We start from the raw sequence: 21,526 nt of genomic DNA, 5'->3' as shown, positions 1-21,526 counted from the left end.
CACTCTCCCCTTCACTCTCTCTTTTCTCACTCACTCTCCCCCTCTCCCCCCTTCTCTCTCCCCTCACTCTCCCCCTCACTCTCTCTTTTCTCACTCACTCTCCCCCTCTCCCCCCCTTCTTTCTCCCCTCACTCTCCCCCTCACTCTCTCTTTTCTCACTCACTCTCCCCCTCTTCTCCCGTTCTCTCTCCCCTCACTCTCCCCCTCACTCTCTCTTTTCTCACTCACTCTCCCCCTCTTCTCCCGTTCTCTCTCCCCTCACTCTCCCCTTCACTCTCTCTTTTCTCACTCACTCTCCCCCTCTCCCCCCCTTCTCTCTCCCCTCACTCTCCCCCTCACTCTCTCTTTTCTCACTCACTCTCCCCCTCTCCTCCCCTTCTCTCTCCCTCTTCCTCTCACTCCCCCGCTCTCTGTGTGTCTGTCTGTCTCTCTCTCTCTGTGCCTTTGTCCCTCTCCGCCTCAGTTTGACCTTTACCTACCCTACACAGTGCTAGAACAGCTTGACGTCACTGTCCCCCTCTCTGTGTGTGTGTGTGTGTCCGTGCCCCTCTCCGCCTCAGTTTGACCTTTACCTACCCTACACAGTGAGAGAACAGCTTGACGTCACTGTCCCCCTCTCTCTGTGTGTCTGTCTGACTGTCTGTGTGTGTGTGTGTCCGTGCCCCTCTCCGCCTCAGTTTGACCTTTACCTACCCTACACAGTGCTAGAACAGCTTGACGTCACTGTCCCCCTCTCTCTCTCTCTCTGTGTCCGTGCCCCTCTCCGCCTCAGTTTGACCTTTACCTACCCTACACAGTGCTCGAACAGCTTGACGTCACTGTCCCCCTCTCTCTGTGTGTGTGTGTGTCCGTGCCCCTCTCCGCCTCAGTTTGACCTTTACCTACCCTACACAGTGAGAGAACAGCTTGACGTCACTGTCCCCCTCTCTCTGTGTGTCTGTCTGACTGTCTGTGTGTGTGTGTGTGTCCGTGCCCCTCTCCGCCTCAGTTTGACCTTTACCTACCCTACACAGTGCTCGAACAGCTTGACGTCACTGTCCCCCTCTCTGTGTGTGTGTGTGTGTCCGTGCCCCTCTCCGCCTCAGTTTGACCTTTACCTACCCTACACAGTGCTAGAACAGCTTGACGTCACTGTCCCCCGCTCTCTCTCTGTGTGTGTGTCCGTGCCCCTCTCCGCCTCAGTTTGACCTTTACCTACCCTACACAGTGCTAGAACAGCCTGACGTCACTGTCCCCCTCTGTCTGTGTGTGTGTGTCCGTGCCCCTCTCCGCCTCAGTTTGACCTTTACCTACCCTACACAGTGCTCGAACAGCTTGACGTCACTGTCCCCCTCTCTCTGTGTGTGTGCGTGTGTCCGTGCCCCTCTCCGCCTCAGTTTGACCTTTACCTACCCTACACAGTGCTAGAACAGCTTGACGTCACTGCCCCCCTCTCTCTGTGTGTGTGTCCGTGCCCCTCTCCGCCTCAGTTTGACCTTTACTTACCCTACACAGTGCGAGAACAGCTTGACGTCACTGTCCCCCTCTCTCTGTGTGTGTGTCCGTGCCCCCTCCGCCTCAGTTTGACCTTTACTTACCCTACACAGTGCTAGAACAGCTTGACGTCACTGTCCCCCTCTCTCTGTGTGTGTGTCCGTGCCCCTCTCCGCCTCAGTTTGACCTTTACTTACCCTACACAGTGCGAGAACAGCTTGACGTCACTGTCCCCCTCTCTCTGTGTGTGTGTCCGTGCCCCTCCGCCTCAGTTTGACCTTTACTTACCCTACACAGTGCTAGAACAGCTTGACGTCACTGTCCCTCACCCTGTTCCTGATTGGGGGGCAGACATTGTTCCCCAGTCGCAGTTTTTCTGTCCCCCTCCGTATTGAGACAAGCACCAAGTAATAAAACCAGCGATTTTATTATCAAAAATATGTACAGTTATGTATATCTAAATAAGATTATTACATGGATATGTGTAAACAATCTGCAATTCAATTCATGTCAGATAACATGGGACACCTAAAACAAATGAACGTACTTGAAACCTGTGTAGTGCCGTTTAAAAACCGAAAGGAAACAAGGGTACTTGTTATTATTGTTTTGCTGAAACTGATTGAGACACACGTGAATTGTGTTGAGACTGAATACAAAACGGGGCATGTGCTTTGCATCGATTAACTTGCATATGTAAATAACCCCTCGTATATTGCATAATTTTTTTCCGATTCCGATATTTTTCTCTGGAAGTAACATTAAATAACATTGTACATGTCACTGTATCTGTCAGTGTCAAATCTAAGGCATATTGAGTAGATATGAAATCAAACTTTCATGGCATATATCAAATATAACAATAACATGTAAATAGTGTATCCGCGAACTTACACTGAAGCTCCCCCATGTCTACGACTCGCAAACATCCTAACTGGCATCAGATGCGAATTTTGCAGTGAACTCTGTGCATTGAATACACCCTACAGTGTGCATTATATTGCATTGGATTCTATCTGCATTAAAATACACCCATGAAGTGTTTGCATTACAAAACATGCACCAATTCTCTGTATGGAACTCTGCTTGCACCTCTAAACCACACCTAACAGCCACGACCACATCAGTGTGCTTTGGTACATGATCAGCTTCACGACACCAACACACAATACAACGCATCTCGTGAATATATGCACATAAGTCTCATGGAATCACTGATATATTGATCTTTATGAATATGACGCAATATTTATCATCATGGAAGACAAAAATAAAGTAATCATTTCAACATTGATGACAATATAGATATATGTTGTACGGTATATACATCACATCGCCTGGGTAGGCTGCACATGCTGCATGAATATAGATAAGCAACAGAGAAGATGCAGGCTACATGGCCACGTGGTAAGTACACGCCCCCGACATAAACTGGTGAAATGTTGTTCCTCGCTCTGGTATAAATTCCTGGATAGAGAGTTATATGTGCATGAAGATTGTGGTCGAACAATTAGTTTAATTTACCAAAGACTGCAATTTTTCAAATTGGTATCGTTACATGGCAGAATTACTTGTGCAGGTGTGACGTGTAAACACATAAGTGTTGGAGATGTAACGGAAGTCCGGATGTGCCAGCAGTTAGTTTTTTGTTGTATCCTGCTAACGCTCCCAACGCGATGTTAGGGATAAACCTTTTCTCACACTGCATGTTCCATTAGCACTGAAATGTGAAACACACCTGCTTCATTAGCTCCAGGTGATAAGTGAGGGAAATTGCAGATAAATAAGTATTGGGTACAAGATGTCTGTCACGTAAGTCCACCCTGACGTGCCGGATGGGGACACACAGTACCAAGCCAGTAACAACCTCTGACGTCACACTAGGCATGCCAGGGAAGATAACTCTGGACTATCTGCAGAGTGAGTGAGTTAGTGTGGTTTTACGCTGCTTTTAGCAATATTCAAGCAATATGACGATGGGGGACACCAGAAATTGGCTTTACACATTGTACCCATGTCGGGAATCGAACCCGGATCTTCGGCGTGACGAGCGAACGCTTAAACCACTAGGCTATCCAACCGCCTCATCTACATAAAGGGCTCGTTTAGAGCTTTACCTCAGTTACACTTAATATCGTAAAATCTGTTTGACATCCATATAAATTAATGTTTATATTCACGAATGAGCAGAAAGGATTCCCACTGCCAGCAGAAAGAAAGTTAATGATGTTTGCAAATCTTCGCGGACACCGAATCACGCGCCATCTGATGGCTGATTCCCTCGTTAGTATCCCAGAACAATCATCACGTCACGTGACCATTCATCTACAAGATATTTTATTACCAGCAACGCCCAACGACACTAATGAAGAACTCATCACCCATAAAGCTAAAAGACTTTAATATCTGTTCCATTGGCATTAACATGTATACTTGATATTCCTTCCCATCCCAAAATAGTTTCCAATTTAAATACCTAATGCCAGTCGTGATTGCTATGGTCATTCCGCGAGGTTTTATAACTTCAAAGAACTGCATTGCCAGGCTGGAATCTAAAGTGAGGTCGTATCTAAATTCCGGCGGTAAACAATGGCGTGTCGGGCTACAGAGCGAGCCGTCCAGCTTGCACATTGCTCATGTTAGGTGTCGTATATAGTGCAATAACCGTCTCCCCGCCAAAGACATTCCAAGAAATATTGCCATAACAGTTTCCAACATCCCGCTGCCATTGAACCATTGGAAGGTCTGCGATGTCAGCATGACGTCATCGCGCGCCTCCCCGACCCACCAGTGACCATAAGTCTTACCTTTATTTATCATCTCGGGAGGCACCCGGCTCGTGGCAAGGTAGATAAATATACCGTGAACCCGCGTCAGTGGGAGAAATCACTCCCAGGTTGGCGTTAGTGGTGCGTTAAAACAACCAGCTGTGTATCTGCCTGTACCTCTCCTCCGGCTGGGTCATGTGTTATTACTTCTGAAGATCCACACCACTGCTGACCAGTAGCTATGTGTAGCAAGGTGTACATATTTTGAATGCTTTAATTCTTACGAAACAAGGTTTGCGGAACAGTCTGCGCCGCTTCATCGTCTTCTGGTGGTAGTGTCGTACCTCTATCTTCATGCACACTATGAGGATACTGCTCCTTCTACACACGGATTTAACAATAGAGATCTCACAAGCTGTCATCCTGTCCCGGAATAAATTGTTATCAAATATCAACTAAACCCAAACTATTGCTAATAAACAGAATACACGTTCAAACGCTCACCTCTGTATTAAACCTATAGTTCAAGAAACATTGAAGTTGCATCCAGTGCATACATGTAATTACATTTCCGCCAATAGAAGCTGAGTTTCTACACGCCTGCGAGAATATTTGGGAGTATAGAATGGTACCTTTGTCGTTACAGCTCTGTGAGTCAGTAGCGCGTGCTTCTCACGCGAAACGGGTTGTCCCCTCCTGGAAATGTTATGTCAACTCTGCCGCCATCTTGTTTAGCATAAAATGGATGTGGCGACTTCCCTGGCGTCCCCACATTGGCCTCAAAGCTGCATAATAATAAGACAGTTAGTTATATGGATCCCAGCTGCAATCCTAGCAACCAGTGACATTGGGAATATATTGCAAACTGTCACCCGCAGGTCTCCCCCATCTCGCTGTCACCAACAGTCGGCATGCACCCGGCAGACGACACCCTCACCAGCCAATCACAAAGCATACAAATTGTCACATGACTGTGTCTTCTTGGCGCTCTTCCGGAACAGCTTATTAAGGATGCTCCGGGCAAAACTGTGATGCTTCTTCTTGTCCTTTTTCTTGTTGTCCTTGACGACGGGAGGCATTACGGTGCTGATGTTCAACTTGAGACGGATCTGGCTGAGACTTCCAACCAGCAGCTCATCCACGTGATGGTTCAAGGCTGCTGACGTCTCCGCATATTTGCAGTCGAAACTCTCCGCACATAGTCGGGCTTCTGGAAGATGTAGAATATAACATATTATTTAGAGTAAGCTTAAATGTTAAGTCATATTTATGTTATATTGGGAAAAACAACTTTGTATTAGACACGAATGAAAAATTCACCAGAACACAGCTTTGCCTGTCTGTACTGCGTATGCATGTGATTCGTTGTCTGAATGGTGCAACTCTGCCTTCAAAATCACCTTTCCTGGTCGGCCATGAAAGCCCCTTGCTGCAAGGCGATCTAAGCACAAAAACAACAGCTTAACTAGCACCCACGTTAACATACACGTCAAACAGTCGGCAAGCTCATCTTAGTAGATCTGAAGTGTGAAACGCTCAGTGTATTTCTGGAACACTGTATATCTGAACAGTGACACGCTCAGTGTATTTCTGGAACACCGTATATCTGAACAGTGACACGCTCAGTGTATTTCTGGGACACTGTATATCTGAATACTGACACGATCAGTGTATTTCTGGAATATCGTATATCTGAATAGTGACACGATCAGTGTATTTCTGGAACACTGTATATTTGAATACTGACACGCTCAGTGTATTTCTGGGACACTGTATATATGAATACTGACACGCTCAGTGTATTTCTGGGACACTTTATATCTGAAAAGTGAAACGCTCAGTGTATTTCTGGAACACTTTATATCTGAACAGTGACACGCTCAGTGTATTTCTGGAACACTTTATATCTGAATAGTGACACGCTCAGTGTATTTCTAGAACACCGTATATATGAATAGTGACACGCTCAGTGTATTTCTGGAACACTTTATATCTGAACAGTGACACGCTCAGTGTATTTCTGGAACACCGTATATCTGAATACTGACACGCTCAGTGTATTTCTGGAACACCGTTTATCTGAATAGTGACACGCTCAGTGTATTTCTGGAACACCGTATATCTGAATAGTGACACGCTCAGTGTATTTCTAGAACACTGTATATCTGAAGAGTGAGACGCTCAGTGTATTTCTGGAACACCGTATATCTTAATACTGACACGCTCAGTGTATTTCTGGAACATTGTATATCTGAATAGTGACACGCTCAGTGTATTTCTGGAGCACTGTATATCTGAAAAGTGACACGCTCAGTGTATTTCTGGAACACCGTATATCTGAACAGTGACACGCTCAGTGTATTTCTGGAACACTTTATATCTGAAAAGTGACACGCTCAGTGTATTTCTGGGACACTGTATATCTGAACAGTGACACGCTCAGTGTATTTCTGGAACACCGTATATCTGAACAGTGACACGCTCAGTGTATTTCTGGAGCACTGTATATCTGAAAAGTGACACGCTCAGTGTATTTCTGGAACACCGTATATCTTAACAGTGACACGCTCAGTGTAGTTCTGGAACACTTTATATCTGAACAGTGACACGCTCAGTGTATTTCTGGAACACTTTATATCTGAACAGTGACACGCTCAGTGTATTTCTGGAACACTTTATATATGAATACTGACACGCTCAGTGTATTTCTGGGACACTTTATATCTGAATAGTGACACGCTCAGTGTATTTCTGGGACACTGTATATCTGAATACTGACACGCTCAGTGTATTTCTGGAACACTGTATATCTGAATAGTGACACGCTCAGTGTATTTCTAGAACACCGTATATCTGAATAGTGACACGCTCAGTGTATTTCTAGAACACCGTATATCTGAATAGTGACACGATCAGTGTATTTCTGGAACACTTTATATCTGAAGTGTGACACGCTCAGTGTATTTCTGGAACACCGTATATCTGAATAGTGACACGCTCAGTGTATTTCTGGAACACCGTATATCTGAATAGTGACACGCTCAGTGTATTTCTAGAACACTGTATATCTGAATACTGACACGCTCAGTGTATTTCTGGAACACTTTATATCTGAACAGTGACACGCTCAGTGTATTTCTGGAACACCGTATATCTGAATAGTGACACGCTCAGTGTATTTCTAGAACACCGTATATCTGAATAGTGACACGCTCAGTGTATTTCTAGAACACCGTATATCTGAATAGTGACACGCTCAGTGTATTTCTGGAACACGTTATATCTGAACAGTGACACGCTCAGTGTATTTCTGGAACACTTTATATCTGAAAAGTGACACGCTCAGTGTATTTCTTGGATATTTTATAGACGAAGTGAGTGATTAAGTATGGTTTTACGCTGCTTTCAGCAATATTCCAGCAATATCGGGGGACACCAGAAATGGGCTTCACACGTTGTACCCATTTGGGGAATCGAACCCGGGTCTTCGGTGTGATGAGCGAATGCTGTAACCACGGGGCTACTGGGTCAGTGACATACGCCTGAACCTGTTTGAATATTCCTTCATATGTACTTTCATCAGACAATTCTGACATTATTGACATTATTGACACCTGTGTATTCCTAGCTTTCGGACCTGGGAACCCTGCCAGCTTACACTTGTCAGAGGAATTTGATCGCTGACTTGTGGTGCCTCACTCTCAGAGTGTGGGTTCTAATCAAGGAAGTACTAGAATTAACTAAGGAAGTGTTATCCCAAAGATAACAACTGATACATTTGGCCTCTTTCCAAGTGGCATGTATTTTCATCACTGACATTATTGACATTATTGACAGTATCTCACGATGACGAGTATTCGGTGACTTCGTCCAATGCTGATATCTGATCATATACACATATTGTGGGTTCGAATCCCGGTTCGTCCCGATCATGATTCTAGGTTTGTCAGCACCAGACCCATGCTCGTGGGTTTCACCGAAGTTGTAAACGCCTGCATCACTTTCCTCCCACATTACGCAGACCCGTCGCGATAAAACTGTCATAATGTTGAACCCAAATCACTCACTCATACACACACCATGCACAAACCATAGTTGTGTCAATAAACATGTCATATTTCAATGCAGTCTGAAACTGTCACATTGTATTTAGATTGATCTACGCCATCACCTTCTAAATCTCCCCACCACTACACCCGACACAGTTTGAGATACAGGCATGTGAGACGAGATGATGATTTTACTCCTGGCTGTGATCTCACTTACGTCACGTGACTTTATTGTCAACATTTCAAGGTGTTTATGTATTTATAATTTAATATGAAGGGCGTGCAGTTGTTTAACATACGCCACTGGAGATAAACATGCAATGTCAAAACACAATTTCCTTCAACTCATGTGCAATATCAAAGTGCGATTCCTGAGTGGCCCATCTGCCCATCTGTTAACATACTCCTGGAGTAGTCACGTGGCACTTCCGTATACCACCGACTGTACACTTGGATATACCTTTGAAGAAGATGAAAGAAGATGAAAACCCATAATACATGCATGCAGTAAGCCCTCGAGAGAGAGAGGGGGGGGGGGGGGGGGGGGGGGGGGTTACAGCATGCCGCGCTCGGTCAACAAGAACACCGTTGTGTTGCTTGGTCATTCCAACATTCTACGTCATTTGATTCAGGTAGAGGAGAGTCTAGGTTGGGACGATGCCACAGGAGAAGTCATGTGACTCAGGGAAAGTCATTTGGCTCAGGGGAAATCATGTGACTCAGGGTCAGTCATGTCACTCTTGGAAAGTCATGTGACTCAGGGGACGTCATGTGACCCAGGTGAAGTCATTTGACTCAGGGAAAGTCATGTGACTCTGGGTCAGTCATGTGACTCAGGGGACCTCATGTGACCCAGGTGAAGTCATGTGACTCAGGGAAAGTCATATGGCTCAGGGGAAGACATGTGACTCAAGGGACGTCATGTCACTCAGGGGACGTCATGTCACTCAGGGGAAGACATGTGACTCAAGGGAAATCATATCACTCTGGGAAAGTCATGTGACTCAGGGTCAGTCATGTCACTCAGGGGAAGACATGTGACTCAAGGAGAAGTCATGTGACTAGGTTGAAGTCATGTACCTCAGGGGAAAATGCATACTTTGTGGGGAGTCGTGTGATCCAGATGGAATCACTTGCATAAGTGAATTCATGAGAGTCAATGTGAGTTGTGTGCCTGAGGGGAATTGACGAGAGTCAATGTGAGTTGCGTGCCTGAGGGGAATTGACGAGAGTCAATGGGAGTTGTGTGTCTGAGGGGAATTGACGAGAGTCAATGGGAGTTGTGTGCCTGAGGGGAATTCACGAGAGTCAGTGGGAGTTGTGTGTCTGAGGGGAATTGACGAGAGTCAATGTGAGTTGTGTGCCTGAGGGGAATTGACGAGAGTCAATGGGAGTTGTGTGTCTGAGGGGAATTGACGAGAGTCAATGGGAGTTGTGTGCCTGAGGGGAATTCACGAGAGTCAGTGGGAGTTGTGTGTCTGAGGGGAATTCACCAGAGTCAGTGGGAGTTGTGTGTCTGAGGGGAATTGACGAGAGTCAGTGGGAGTTGTGTGCCTGAGGGGAATTCACGAGAGTCAGTGGGAGTTGTGTGCCTGAGGGGAATTCACCAGAGTCAGTGGGAGTTGTGTGTCTGAGGGGAATTGACGAGAGTCAGTGGGAGTTGTGTGTCTGAGGGGAATTCACGAGAGTCAGTGGGAGTTGTGTTCCTGAGGGTAATTCACCAGAGTCAGTGGGAGTTGTGTGTCTGAGGGGAATTGACGAGAGTCAGTGGGAGTTGTGTGTCTGAGGGGAATTGTCGAGAGTCAGTGGGAGTTGTGTGTCTGAGGGGAATTCATGAGAGTCAATGGGAGTTGTGTGTCTGAGGGGAATTGACGAGAGTCAATGGGAGTTGTGTGCCTGAGGGGAATTGACGAGAGTCATTGGGAGTTGTGTGTCTGAGGGGAATTGACGAGAGTCAATGGGAGTTGTGTGCCTGAGGGGAATTGACGAGAGTCAGTGGGAGTTGTGTGTCTGAGGGGAATTGACGAGAGTCAGTGGGAGTTGTGTGTCTAAAGGGAATTCACGAGAGTCAGTGGGAGTTGTGTGTCTGAGGGAAATTGACGAGAGTCAGTGGGAGTTGTGTGTCTGAGGGGAATTGACGAGAGTCAGTGGGAGTTGTGTGTCTGAGGGGAATTGACGAAAGTCAATGGGAGTTGTGTGTCTGAGGGGAATTGACGAGAGTCAGTGGGAGTTGTGTGTCTGAGGGGAATTGACGAGAGTCAGTGGGAGTTGTGTGTCTGAGGGGAATTGACGAGAGTCAGTGGGAGTTGTGTGTCTGAGGGGAATTGACGAGAGTCAGTGGGAGTTGTGTGTCTGAGGGGAATTCATGAGAGTCAATGGGAGTTGTGTGCCTGAGGGGAATTGACGAGAGTCTGTGGGAGTTGTGTGTCTGAAGGGAATTGACGAGAGTCAGTGGGAGTTGTGTGTCTGAGGGGAATTGACGAGAGTCAGTGGGAGTTGTGTGTCTGAGGGGAATTGACGAGAGTCTGTGGGAGTTGTGTGTCTGAAGGGAATTCACGAGAGTCAGTGGGAGTTGTGTGTCTGAGGGGAATTGACGAGAGTCAGTGGGAGTTGTGTGTCTAAAGGGAATTCACGAGAGTCAGTGGGAGTTGTGTGTCTGAGGGAAATTGACGAGAGTCAGTGGGAGTTGTGTGTCTGAGGGGAATTGACGAGAGTCAGTGGGAGTTGTGTGTCTGAGGGGAATTGACGAAAGTCAAGGGGAGTTGTGTGTCTGAGGGGAATTGACGAGAGTCAGTGGGAGTTGTGTGTCTGAGGGGAATTGACGAAAGTCAGTGGGAGTTGTGTGCCTGAGGTGAATTCACGAGAGTCAGTGGGAGTTGTGTGCCTGAGGGGAATTGACGAGAGTCAGTGGGAGTTGTGTGTCTGAGGGGAATTGACGAGAGTCAGTGTGAGTTGTATGTCGGAGGGGAATTGACGAGAGTCAGTGGGAGTTGTGTGTCTGAGGGGAATTGACGAGAGTCAGTGGGAGTTGTGTGTCTGAGGGGAATTGACCAGAGTCAGTGGGAGTTGTGTGTCTGAGGGGAATTGACGAGAGTCAGTGGGAGTTGTGTGTCTGAGGGGAATTGACGAGAGTCAGTGGGAGTTGTGTGTCTGAGGGGAATTGACGAGAGTCAATGGGAGTTGTGTGTCTGAGGGGAATTCACGAGAGTCTGTGGGAGTTGTGTGTCTGAGGGAATTCACGAGAGTCAGTGGGAGTTGTGTGTCTGAGGGGAATTGACGAGAGTCAGTGGGAGTTGTGTGTCTGAGGGGAATTGACGAGAGTCAGTGGGAGTTGTGTGTCTGAGGGGAATTGACGAAAGTCAGTGGGAGTTGTGTGTCTGAGGGGAATTGACGAGAGTCAGTGGGAGTTGTGTGTCTGAGGGGAATTGACGAGAATCAATGCGAGTTTTGTGTCTGAGGGGAATTCATGAGAGTCAATGGGAGTTGTGTGTCTGAGGGGAATTCACGAGAGTCAATGGGAGTTGTGTGTCTGAGGGGAATTCAGCAGAGTCAATGGGAGTTGTGTGTCTGAGGGGAATTGACGAGAGTCAATGCAAGTTTTGTGTCTGAGGGGAATTCACAAGAGTCTATGGGAGTTGTGTGTCTGAGGTGAATTCACGAGAGTCAATGGGAGTTGTGTGTCTGAGGGGAATTGACGGGAGTCAATGGGAGTTGTGTGTCTGAGGGGAATTCAGCAGAGTCAATGGGAGTTGTGTGTCTGAGGGGAATTGACGAGAGTCAATGCAAGTTTTGTGTCTGAGGGGAATTCACGAGAGTCTATGGGAGTTGTGTGTCTGAGGTGAATTCACGAGAGTCAATGGGAGTTGTGTGTCTGAGGTGAATTGACGAGAGTCAATGGGAGTTGTGTGTCTGAGGGGAATTGACGGGAGTCAATGGGAGTTGTGTGTCTGAGGGGAATTGACGAGAGTCAATGGGAGTTGTGTGTCTGAGGGGAATTGACGAGAGTCAATGCAAGTTTTGTGTCTGAGGGGAATTCACGAGAGTCTATGGGAGTTGTGTGTCTGAGGTGAATTCACGAGAGTCAATGGGAGTTGTGTGTCTGAGGGGAATTGACGAGAGTCAGTTGGAGTTGTGTGTCTGAGGGGAATTGACGAGAGTCAGTGGGAGTTGTGTGTCTGAGGGGAATTGACGAGAGTCAATGTGAGTTGTGTGTCTGAGGGGAATTCACGAGAGTCAATGTGAGTTGTGTGCCCCGTGATTTGAGGTGGGTAGGTTATTTCCTTCAGGGGAGTCATGCAATAATATTTACTGGTTGTTTTTGTATTAAAACAAGCTTTGTCAAATAAGAAAGGCGACCTGTGAATAGTTTATGATTAGAAATCACATATGTACATTCTCTATATGTGAAATTACCACGCGAAAATACGTGAATGCTCGTGAGTTCAGTTAGGTTTGTTTGGTAATTGTGCTTGTCGTGATCACTCTCACTCACTCACTCACTCACTCACTCCACATACAATACTCGCAGTTTATGTCGTTCAAACAGATTAATTCTTTGAAATAAGAGGATCTGGCTACGTAATCACAGATAGTTCAGCCTATGCCACGGAGCAGCTACGCCTGCCAAGTTCGGCACGTGGTTCTGCAGACTGACAGACGCACAGCAAACCAAGATGTCTCCCAAACAGTCTGAAGGCAGATAGTTCTAGCTTTAACGGCAGCCCCCGAGGTGGGCGGTACAGCCACACATGCCACTACTGAGTGATGGGCCTGTTGTTTACACATAGACCACTGAGTGAACAATCTCAGTGAACAATACGAATACAAGTGGCCGTGGTTTATGGTCTTATTTATGTTTCAGTGATTCCGCAATTTGTCTACAATAGGGTTATTTGTGAGTTCCCTGTCGTTTGAATCAGTCCCAACTTGTACTACAGGCACCATAAAACTTCATCTTGTTCTCCAGACACTATCAACTCCATCCTGTTCTCCAGACACTATCAACTCCATCCTGTTCTCCAGACACTATCAACTCCATCTTGTTCTCCAGACACTATCAACTCCATCTTGTTCTCCAGACACTATCAACTCCACCCTGTTCTCCAGACACTATCGCCTCCACCCTGTTCTCCAGACACTATCAACTCCACCCTGTTCTCCAGACACTATCAACTCCATCCTGTTCTCCAGACACTATCGCCTCCACCCTGTTCTCCAGACACTATCAACTCCACCCTGTTCTCCAGACACTATCAACTCCATCCTTTTCTCCAGACACTATCAACTCCATCCTGTTCTCCAGACACTATCAACTCCATCTTGTTCTCCAGACACTATCAACTCCATCCTGTTCTCCAGACACTATCAACTCCACCCTGTTCTCCAGACACTATCGCCTCCACCCTGTTCTCCAGACACTATCAACTCCATGCTGTTCTCCAGACACTATCAACTCCACCCTGTTCTCCAGACACTATCAACTCCACCCTGTTCTCCAGACACTATCAACTCCACCCTGTTCTCCAGACACTATCAACTCCATCCTGTTCTCCAGACACTATCAACTCCATCCTGTTCTCCAGACACTATCAACTCCATCCTGTTCTCCAGACACTATCAACTCCATCCTGTTCTCCAGACACTATCAACTCCACCCTGTTCTCCAGACACTATCAACTCCACCCTGTTCTCCAGACACTATCGCCTCCATCCTGTTCTCCAGACACTATCAACTCTATCCTGTTCTCCAGACACTATCAAGTCCATCCTGTTCTCCAGACACTATCAACTCCATCCTGTTCTCCAGACACTATCAAATCAATCCTGTTCTCCAGACACTATCAACTCCATCCTGTTCTCCAGACACTATCAACTCCACCCTGTTCTCCAGACACTATCGCCTCCACCCTGTTCTCCAGACACTATCGCCTCCACCCTGTTCTCCAGACACTATCAACTCCATCCTGTTCTCCAGACACCATCAGCCCGATCATGTTTTCAAGGCAATATAAAAACCTAGCCAAGACAACGTTCTACTGCTACTCGGAGCTTGTAAACCTAATCTCAAGACAAGAATATGTTAAACGTTTGCCAGGCGAGATCTAATCATCATAGGGAGCTGCCTCGTTGTCCCGTCTAGTGCCCAGTTGATGCTGTCTGATCGTACAACGTAATGACTGGCAATGTGTATTCTAATCACAGATATTCAATCAGAATTATTCATCCTGAAACTATTACACTTTGTCTCGACCGCGAGTCAGGAATATACATACACAACCCCAAACAGCAGTATTCGAGTACTGTGCGGTCATTCTCATCTCTGTTTGAAATATCCACACGTATCCACTGAAGCGCAGTATGTCATAGACAATACTCGGCAAGAATTCCACGTTCATAATGTACAAGCATAATTGGGTCCAATTCGAACCACAAGAAGCGCATCCTGGGTGACAAGGGTCGCGACTCTGATCAACAGGTTCTGGTGCTCTGACCACAGTAAACCGTGATGATGTAGAGTGCACAAAACTTCATCTTTGACATTTGCGTGAATGAGTTAAAATTTAACGTCTCATCATTATAATTTCAGCTATATAGTAACCTTTGGCATTTGGTGTGGCATACACCGGTCTCCACTGAGCCAGCAGGGGGCACCCACTCTCCCGACTTGGCCACGCAGCCCAATCGACTTGTCTTGTAAATTACTTAATCTCTGCTGAAGCAGATGGCAAATCTCAAACGCCAATGAAATTTGTATTTGCTGTCAAAATGCCGGTCATATAGTACTCGACTGATTTGATAATGGGGACATGTTTTCTCGGGGGAGTTATTCCGTTTCTGAGATTGACAATCGAACGCTTACTCACTCCTGTCTACTTCAGTACAAAGACCCATTGATACTGAAGCGCAAAAGAAACGTCACCATGGATAGATATACGAGAAACCTTATTTGTCCAAACACTGTAAACATACTTTGAGACGAAACTTGGCAAAAGTGATCTTCGAGGTTGAAATTAAAGTGTCAAATCTTCCTAAAGTGAAACACAACACTAGTCTCTGAGAAAATGGCGTCACAAAGCATTATCTCGTGTGTCCGCCATGTGCATTGATGACTGCCGTGCAACGTCGATACATGGAAAGGATGATGCGGTTAATGAAGGCCATAGGCACTTGAGCCCACACTCTGAGGAACTCCTGGAGCAGTTCAGCTGCAGTGGTCGGCCTTGGTCGGACGTCCCACAGGCGCTCAATGGGATTTAATTCGGGACTAAGGGCAGGCCACTGCATGGTTCTGATGCCATTCTGCTGAAGGAAGTCTCTTGTTGCTCTCGCAGTGTGGGCACGGGCGTTATTATGCTGAAACTCGTGGTTGCGGCGACGTGACAAATGTGGCATGGCGTGTGGTCTCAAGACTTGATCATTGTACCGAGCTTCTGGAAGACCACAGGGCCGACCCTCTGTGCAAGACCAATTCAACCCCACACCATGATGCTCGGACCACCCGGCGATTCTCTCTCAACAACACAAGCATCCGAATAACGTTCCCCACGGCGACGCCATATTCTCTCTTTTGCCATCTGCTGTTGAGACACAGTAACGGCTCTCGTCTGAGAAGAGGTTTCTTCTCCATTGCTGGTTGCGCCAATGCTGATGCTGTGTTGCCCACTGAAGACGGTCCTGGCAATGACATTGTGTCAGAATGGGTCCTCGGTGTGGCCTGTGACAGCGGAGGTGTCTGCTCGTCAATCGTCGACGCACGGTGTCCGCACTGATGTGTCGCTGGTGTGTCCCCATGGTCTGTCGAGCAGTTTCCGCAGCAGTAACAAAGCGATTTTGCAGATGCTGTCGCACAATCTGACGATCCTGACGTCGGGTGGTGACCCTTGGTCTTCCACTACGTGGTCGGTCATTTGTAGTGTTGGTGGTCTGTTACCATTGCTGGAGCCTGTATATGTTCCTTACGTGGACTTGAAATGTATTGGCTACTTGCCGGGCGGTTTGTCCAGCTTGCAATCGTCCAAGGGCTTGGTGTCGCTGATTTCTTGTAATCTTGGTATGTGGTAGCAATCCAATAACGAATGAATGTTATCCGATCTGTGTGGACTTTTATAGGGCAAGAACTGGGGGAACGCATGTGCATTTCAATGTGCACGGAACTCACGTGCATCGGGTTTTCATGGCCGGGGCCGTAATGCGTTTGGGCGATCGGTTTTATTGTCACCTGCTTTGTTTTTTAACACCAATTTTATTTTTCCGGAAAGGTAATATTAAATTTTAGAAACTTTATGAAAAATTATCAAGATATCTAAATTACAACTTTTCATGCAATTTTACTTGGGGGACGTTTCTTTTGCGGTTCAGTATAGTTTAGAGGCCGGACATTTACCTCAGCTGCAAAACCAGAGAGACTTTTTATTCAAACCAAAGCCTGAAAATCATCTGGCAATAAGGTTATGTTTTCTGGCAGTCAAAGGATCGAATTATAGTTATTTTTTTCAAGAATTTTCAGGGACAATTTATTTTCTTCGATAAAATCACAGGTCACCCCGAATATCAAACGGTCGGCGCTTAGCACGCTTGCGTCCGTCTATCACATGTGTGTGTCATATAGCGGCAGTCAATCACATGTGTGTGTCACATAGCGTCAGTCCATCACACATGTGTCACATAGCGTCAGTCCATCACATGTGTGTGTCACATAGCGTCAGTCAATCACATGTATGTGTCACATAGCGTCAGTCCATCACATGTATGTGTCACATAGCGTCAGTACTACATCATTGTGATCGATCAAGTACATATGTACCTCGCAGTACACTGGGGACACGGAGACAAACTGTCCATCACATCCAAGTTCATTTCATACGCACAACATCTTCACAATGTCACGTGCAGCGGAGCCCTTCGACCCGCGTACGTGCTGTGTGTGCACAGTGCCTTGCATGTACTCGCCAATAAACAAACATACATATATTTTAATGCCTTACACAGGGCGTTGTTTAGGGTGAGTAGGATATACGTGTTCGTATGTGACCCGGCGGTGTAGGAAATACGTATACGTATGTGACCTGACGGTAAAGGAAATACATATACGTATGTGACCTTGCGTTGTAGGAAATACGTATACGTATGTGACCCGGCGGTGTAGGAAATACGTATGCGTATGTGACCTGGCGGTGTAGGAAATACATATACGTACGTGACCCGGCGGTGTAGGAAATACGTATACATATGTGACCTGGCGGTAAAGGAAATACGTATACGTATGTGACCTAGCGGTAAAATAAATACTTATACGTATGTGACCCAGCGGTGTAGGAAATACGTATACCTATGTGACCCGGGGGTGTAGGAAATACGTATACGTATGTGACCTGGGGGTAAAGGAAATACATATACGTATGTGACCTTGCGGTAAAGAAAATATGCATAGTGTTAGCAAAACCATGATCAGTATGAATAAGACCAAATCAGTCTGGATTAGATTTACGTGTTCTTGTTTCCGTATATGATTTTTGTTATCGGGAGTTCACGCCTGTGGTTACATCGCTCCTGCAGCTCGCCTTTGATTGCTATGAGATGACATCCGTACAGTCCAAACCAGTACAGGGGTCTCCATGACAACCACCGGTATTGCATGGGACAATGTTGTAAGTTTTCACAAGGTAATTATTATTGTAAAATAGAATGTAGTTTAGTTCACTCACCGTCTGCAGACACTTTCCTTTTCCGCACAAGATCTATTTTGTTCGCAACCAGGATTATTGCGCGGTCTGTCCCGAAGTCAACCCTCAGGTATCTGACAATGGAGTTGGCCACGCCGAAGGAGGCGTGGTCGGTGATGGAGAAAACAACGATGTATGCATCTACTTGAAGTTGTTCGGAGGATATCTGAAACACAAACATGCAACTGGTGACGACAGTGTGGGCATCTGGCTTCCTTTGTGTCGTGGCGGCCTGAGGGAACCCGTGCGCTTCACCAAGCATACACAGTTACTATACCATTACATGTCCCTTGCTAATCACAACACAGCATACAGATGTTGTGACGAATATCTCCCGGAACATGCATTTGTTATAACATGTTACAAACATTCATATGGTGTCATCATTGAGTACAGTCGGGGAACGTGTGGCTCAGTGGCAATTCCTTGTGTAGATCTTCGTAACCTGGGCACACTAGAAACACATTATCTTGGGTTCGAATGCAGTGTAGTGTATAGCAGTGTAGTGTACAGCAGTGTAGTGTACAGCAGTGTAGTGTATAGCAGTGTAGTGTACAGCAGTGTAGTGTATAGCAGTGTAGTGTATAGCAGTGTAGTGTACAGCAGTGTAGTGTACAGCAGTGTAGTGTATAGCAGTGTAGTGTATAGCAGTGTAGTGTATAACAGTGTAGTGTATAACAGTGTAGTGTATAACAGTGTAGTGTATAACAGTGTAGTGTATAGCAGTGTAGTGTATAGCAGTGTAGTGTATAACAGTGTAGTGTATAACAGTGTAGTGTACAGCAGTGTAGTGTATAACAGTGTAGTGTATAACAGTGTAGTGTACAGCAGTGTAGTGTATAACAGTGTAGTGTATAACAGTGTAGTGTATAACAGTGTAGTGTATAACAGTGTAGTGTATAACAGTGTAGTGTACAGCAGTGTAGTGTATAACAGTGTAGTGTATAACAGTGTAGTGTATAACAGTCTAGTGTTTAACAGTGTAGTGTACAGCAGTGTAGTGTATAACAGTGTAGTGTATAACAGTGTAGTGTATAACAGTGTAGTGTATAACAGTGTAGTGTATAACAGTGTAGTGTACAGCAGTGTAGTGTATAGCAGTGTAGAGTACAGCAGTGTAGTGTATAGCAGTGTAGTGTATAGCAGTGTAGTGTATAACAGTGTAGTGTATAACAGTGTAGTGTATAGCAGTGTAGTGTATAGCAGTGTAGTGTATAACAGTGTAGTGTATAACAGTGTAGTGTATAACAGTGTTGTGTATAACAGTGTAGTGTATAACAGTGTAGTGTATAACAGTGTAGTGTACAGCAGTGTAGTGTATAACAGTGTAGTGTATAGCAGTGTAGTGTATAACAGTGTAGTGTATAACAGTGTAGTGTTTAACAGTGTAGTGTACAGCAGTGTAGTGTATAACAGTGTAGTGTATAACAGTGTAGTGTATAACAGTGTAGTGTATAACAGTGTAGTGTATAACAGTGTAGTGTACAGCAGTGTAGTGTATAACAGTGTAGTGTACAGCAGTGTAGTGTATAGCAGTGTAGTGTATAGCAGTGTAGTGTATAACAGTGTAGTGTATAACAGTGTAGTGTATAACAGTGTAGTGTATAACAGTGTAGTGTACAGCAGTGTTGTGTATAACAGTGTAGTGTATAACAGTGTAGTGTATAGCAGTGTTGTGTATAACAGTGTAGTGTACAGCAGTGTAGTGTATAACAGTGTAGTGTACAGCAGTGTAGTGTATAACAGTGTAGTGTATAACAGTGTATAGCAGTGCAGTGTATAGCAGTGTAGTGTACAGCGGTGTAGTGTATAACAGTGTAGTGTATAACAGTGTGGTGTATAGCAGTGTGATGTATAACAATGTAGTGTATAGCAGTGTAGTGTATGGCAGTGTAGTGTATAACAGTGTATAGCAGTGTAGTGTATAGCAGTGTAGTGTACAGCAGTGTAGTGTACAGCAGTGTAGTGTATAACAGTGTAGTGTACAGCAGTGTAGTGTATAACAGTGTAGTGTATAACAGTGTAGTGTACAGCAGTGTAGTGTACAGCAGTGTAGTGTATAACAGTGTAGTGTACAGCAGTGTAGTGTATAACAGTGTAGTGTATAACAGTGTAGTGTACAGCAGTGTAGTGTATAGCAGTGTAGTGTATAACAGTGTAGTGTACAGCAGTGTAGTGTATAACAGTGCAGTGTATAACAGTGTAGTGTACAGCAGTGTAGTGTACAGCAGTGTAGTGTATAACAGTGTAGTGTACAGCAGTGTAGTGTATAGCAGCGTAGTGTATAGCAGTGTAGTGTATAGCAGTGTAGTGTATAGCAGTGTAGTGTATAACAGTGTAGTGTATAGCAGTGTAGTGTATAACAGTGTAGTGTATAGCAGTGTAGTGTATAGCAGTGTAGTGTATAACAGTGTATAGCAGTGTTGTGTATAGCAGTGTAGTGTACAGCAGTGTAGTGTACAGCAGTGTAGTGTATAACAGTGTAGTGTACAGCAGTGTAGTGTATAACAGTGTAGTGTATAACAGTGTAGTGTACAGCAGTGTAGTGTATAACAGTGTAGTGTACAGCAGTGTAGTGTACAGCAGTGTAGTGTATAACAGTGTAGTGTACAGCAGTGTAGTGTATAGCACTGTAGTGTATAACAGTGTAGTGTACAGCAGTGTAGTGTATAGTAGTGTCTTGTACAGCAGTGTTGTGTTTAAGGGGATAGTATATAGCAGTGTAGTCTATGACAATGTAGTTTATAGCATTGTTGTGTATAACAGTGTAGTGTACAGCAGTGTTGTGTATAAGGGGATAGTATATAGCAGTGTAGTCTATGACAATGTAGTTTATAGCATTGTTGTGTATAACAGTTTGGTGTATAGCAGTGTAGTTAAGAGCAGTGTAGTTACTTGCTTTTTCTTTTTTATGTCTGTGATATATTATTATTGTATAATATGTATTATCAGTTGTGTATTATTGGTTATGTATTTTAACTGGTGTGTTATTGGTTGTATATTACCAGTGGTATATTATTGATAATGTATTATCAGTGGTGTATTATTGGTTGTATATTTCCAGTGGTGTATTATTGTTTGTATATTATCAGTGGTGTATTATTGGTTGTATATTATCAGTGGTGTATTCGTGTTTGTATATTATCAGTGGTCTATTGTTGGTTATGTATTATCAGTTGTGTATTATTGGTTGTAAATTTTCGGTGGTATACTCTAGGTGGTATACTCTAGGTGGTATATTATCGGTGGTATACTCTAGGTGGTATACTCTAGGTGATATATTATCGGTGATATACTCTTGGTGGTATATTATCGGTGGTATACTCTAGGTGGTATATTATCGGTGGTATACTCTAGGTGGTATATCATCGGTGGTATACTCTAGGTGTTATGCTCTTGGTGGTATATTATCGGTGGTATACTCTAGGTGGTATATTATCGGTGGTATACTCTAGGTGGTATATTATCGGTGGTATACTCTAGGTGGTATATCGTCCATGACATATTGTCGCTG

The 21,526-nt window shown here is 45.1% G+C and overlaps 1 protein-coding gene across 1 annotated transcript in view; it reads right to left on the bottom strand.

The window, feature by feature from the left end:
• Positions 1 to 1,881: 1,881 nt before the first annotated feature.
• LOC139454583 (GTP-binding protein RAD-like) overlaps positions 1,882 to 21,526 on the bottom strand; it is a 41,292-nt gene continuing 21,647 nt past the window's right edge. The window contains exons 3-4 of the mRNA XM_071236384.1: positions 17,995 to 18,178; positions 1,882 to 5,451 (exon numbers count right to left, since the gene is read on the bottom strand). Of these exons, the coding sequence (XP_071092485.1) occupies positions 5,186 to 5,451; positions 17,995 to 18,178 (450 nt within the window). The 3' untranslated portion in view covers positions 1,882 to 5,185. The remainder of the gene's footprint in view (positions 5,452 to 17,994; positions 18,179 to 21,526) is intronic.

The sequence above is a fragment of the Haliotis cracherodii genome, unplaced genomic scaffold, assembly GCF_022045235.1.
Source record: "Haliotis cracherodii isolate W230 unplaced genomic scaffold, xgHalCrac1.p SCAF_10, whole genome shotgun sequence".
Lineage (NCBI taxonomy): Eukaryota > Metazoa > Mollusca > Gastropoda > Lepetellida > Haliotidae > Haliotis > Haliotis cracherodii.
Note: the sequence above shows the minus strand (reverse complement) of the source record. Positions and strands in the feature narration are given on the sequence as shown.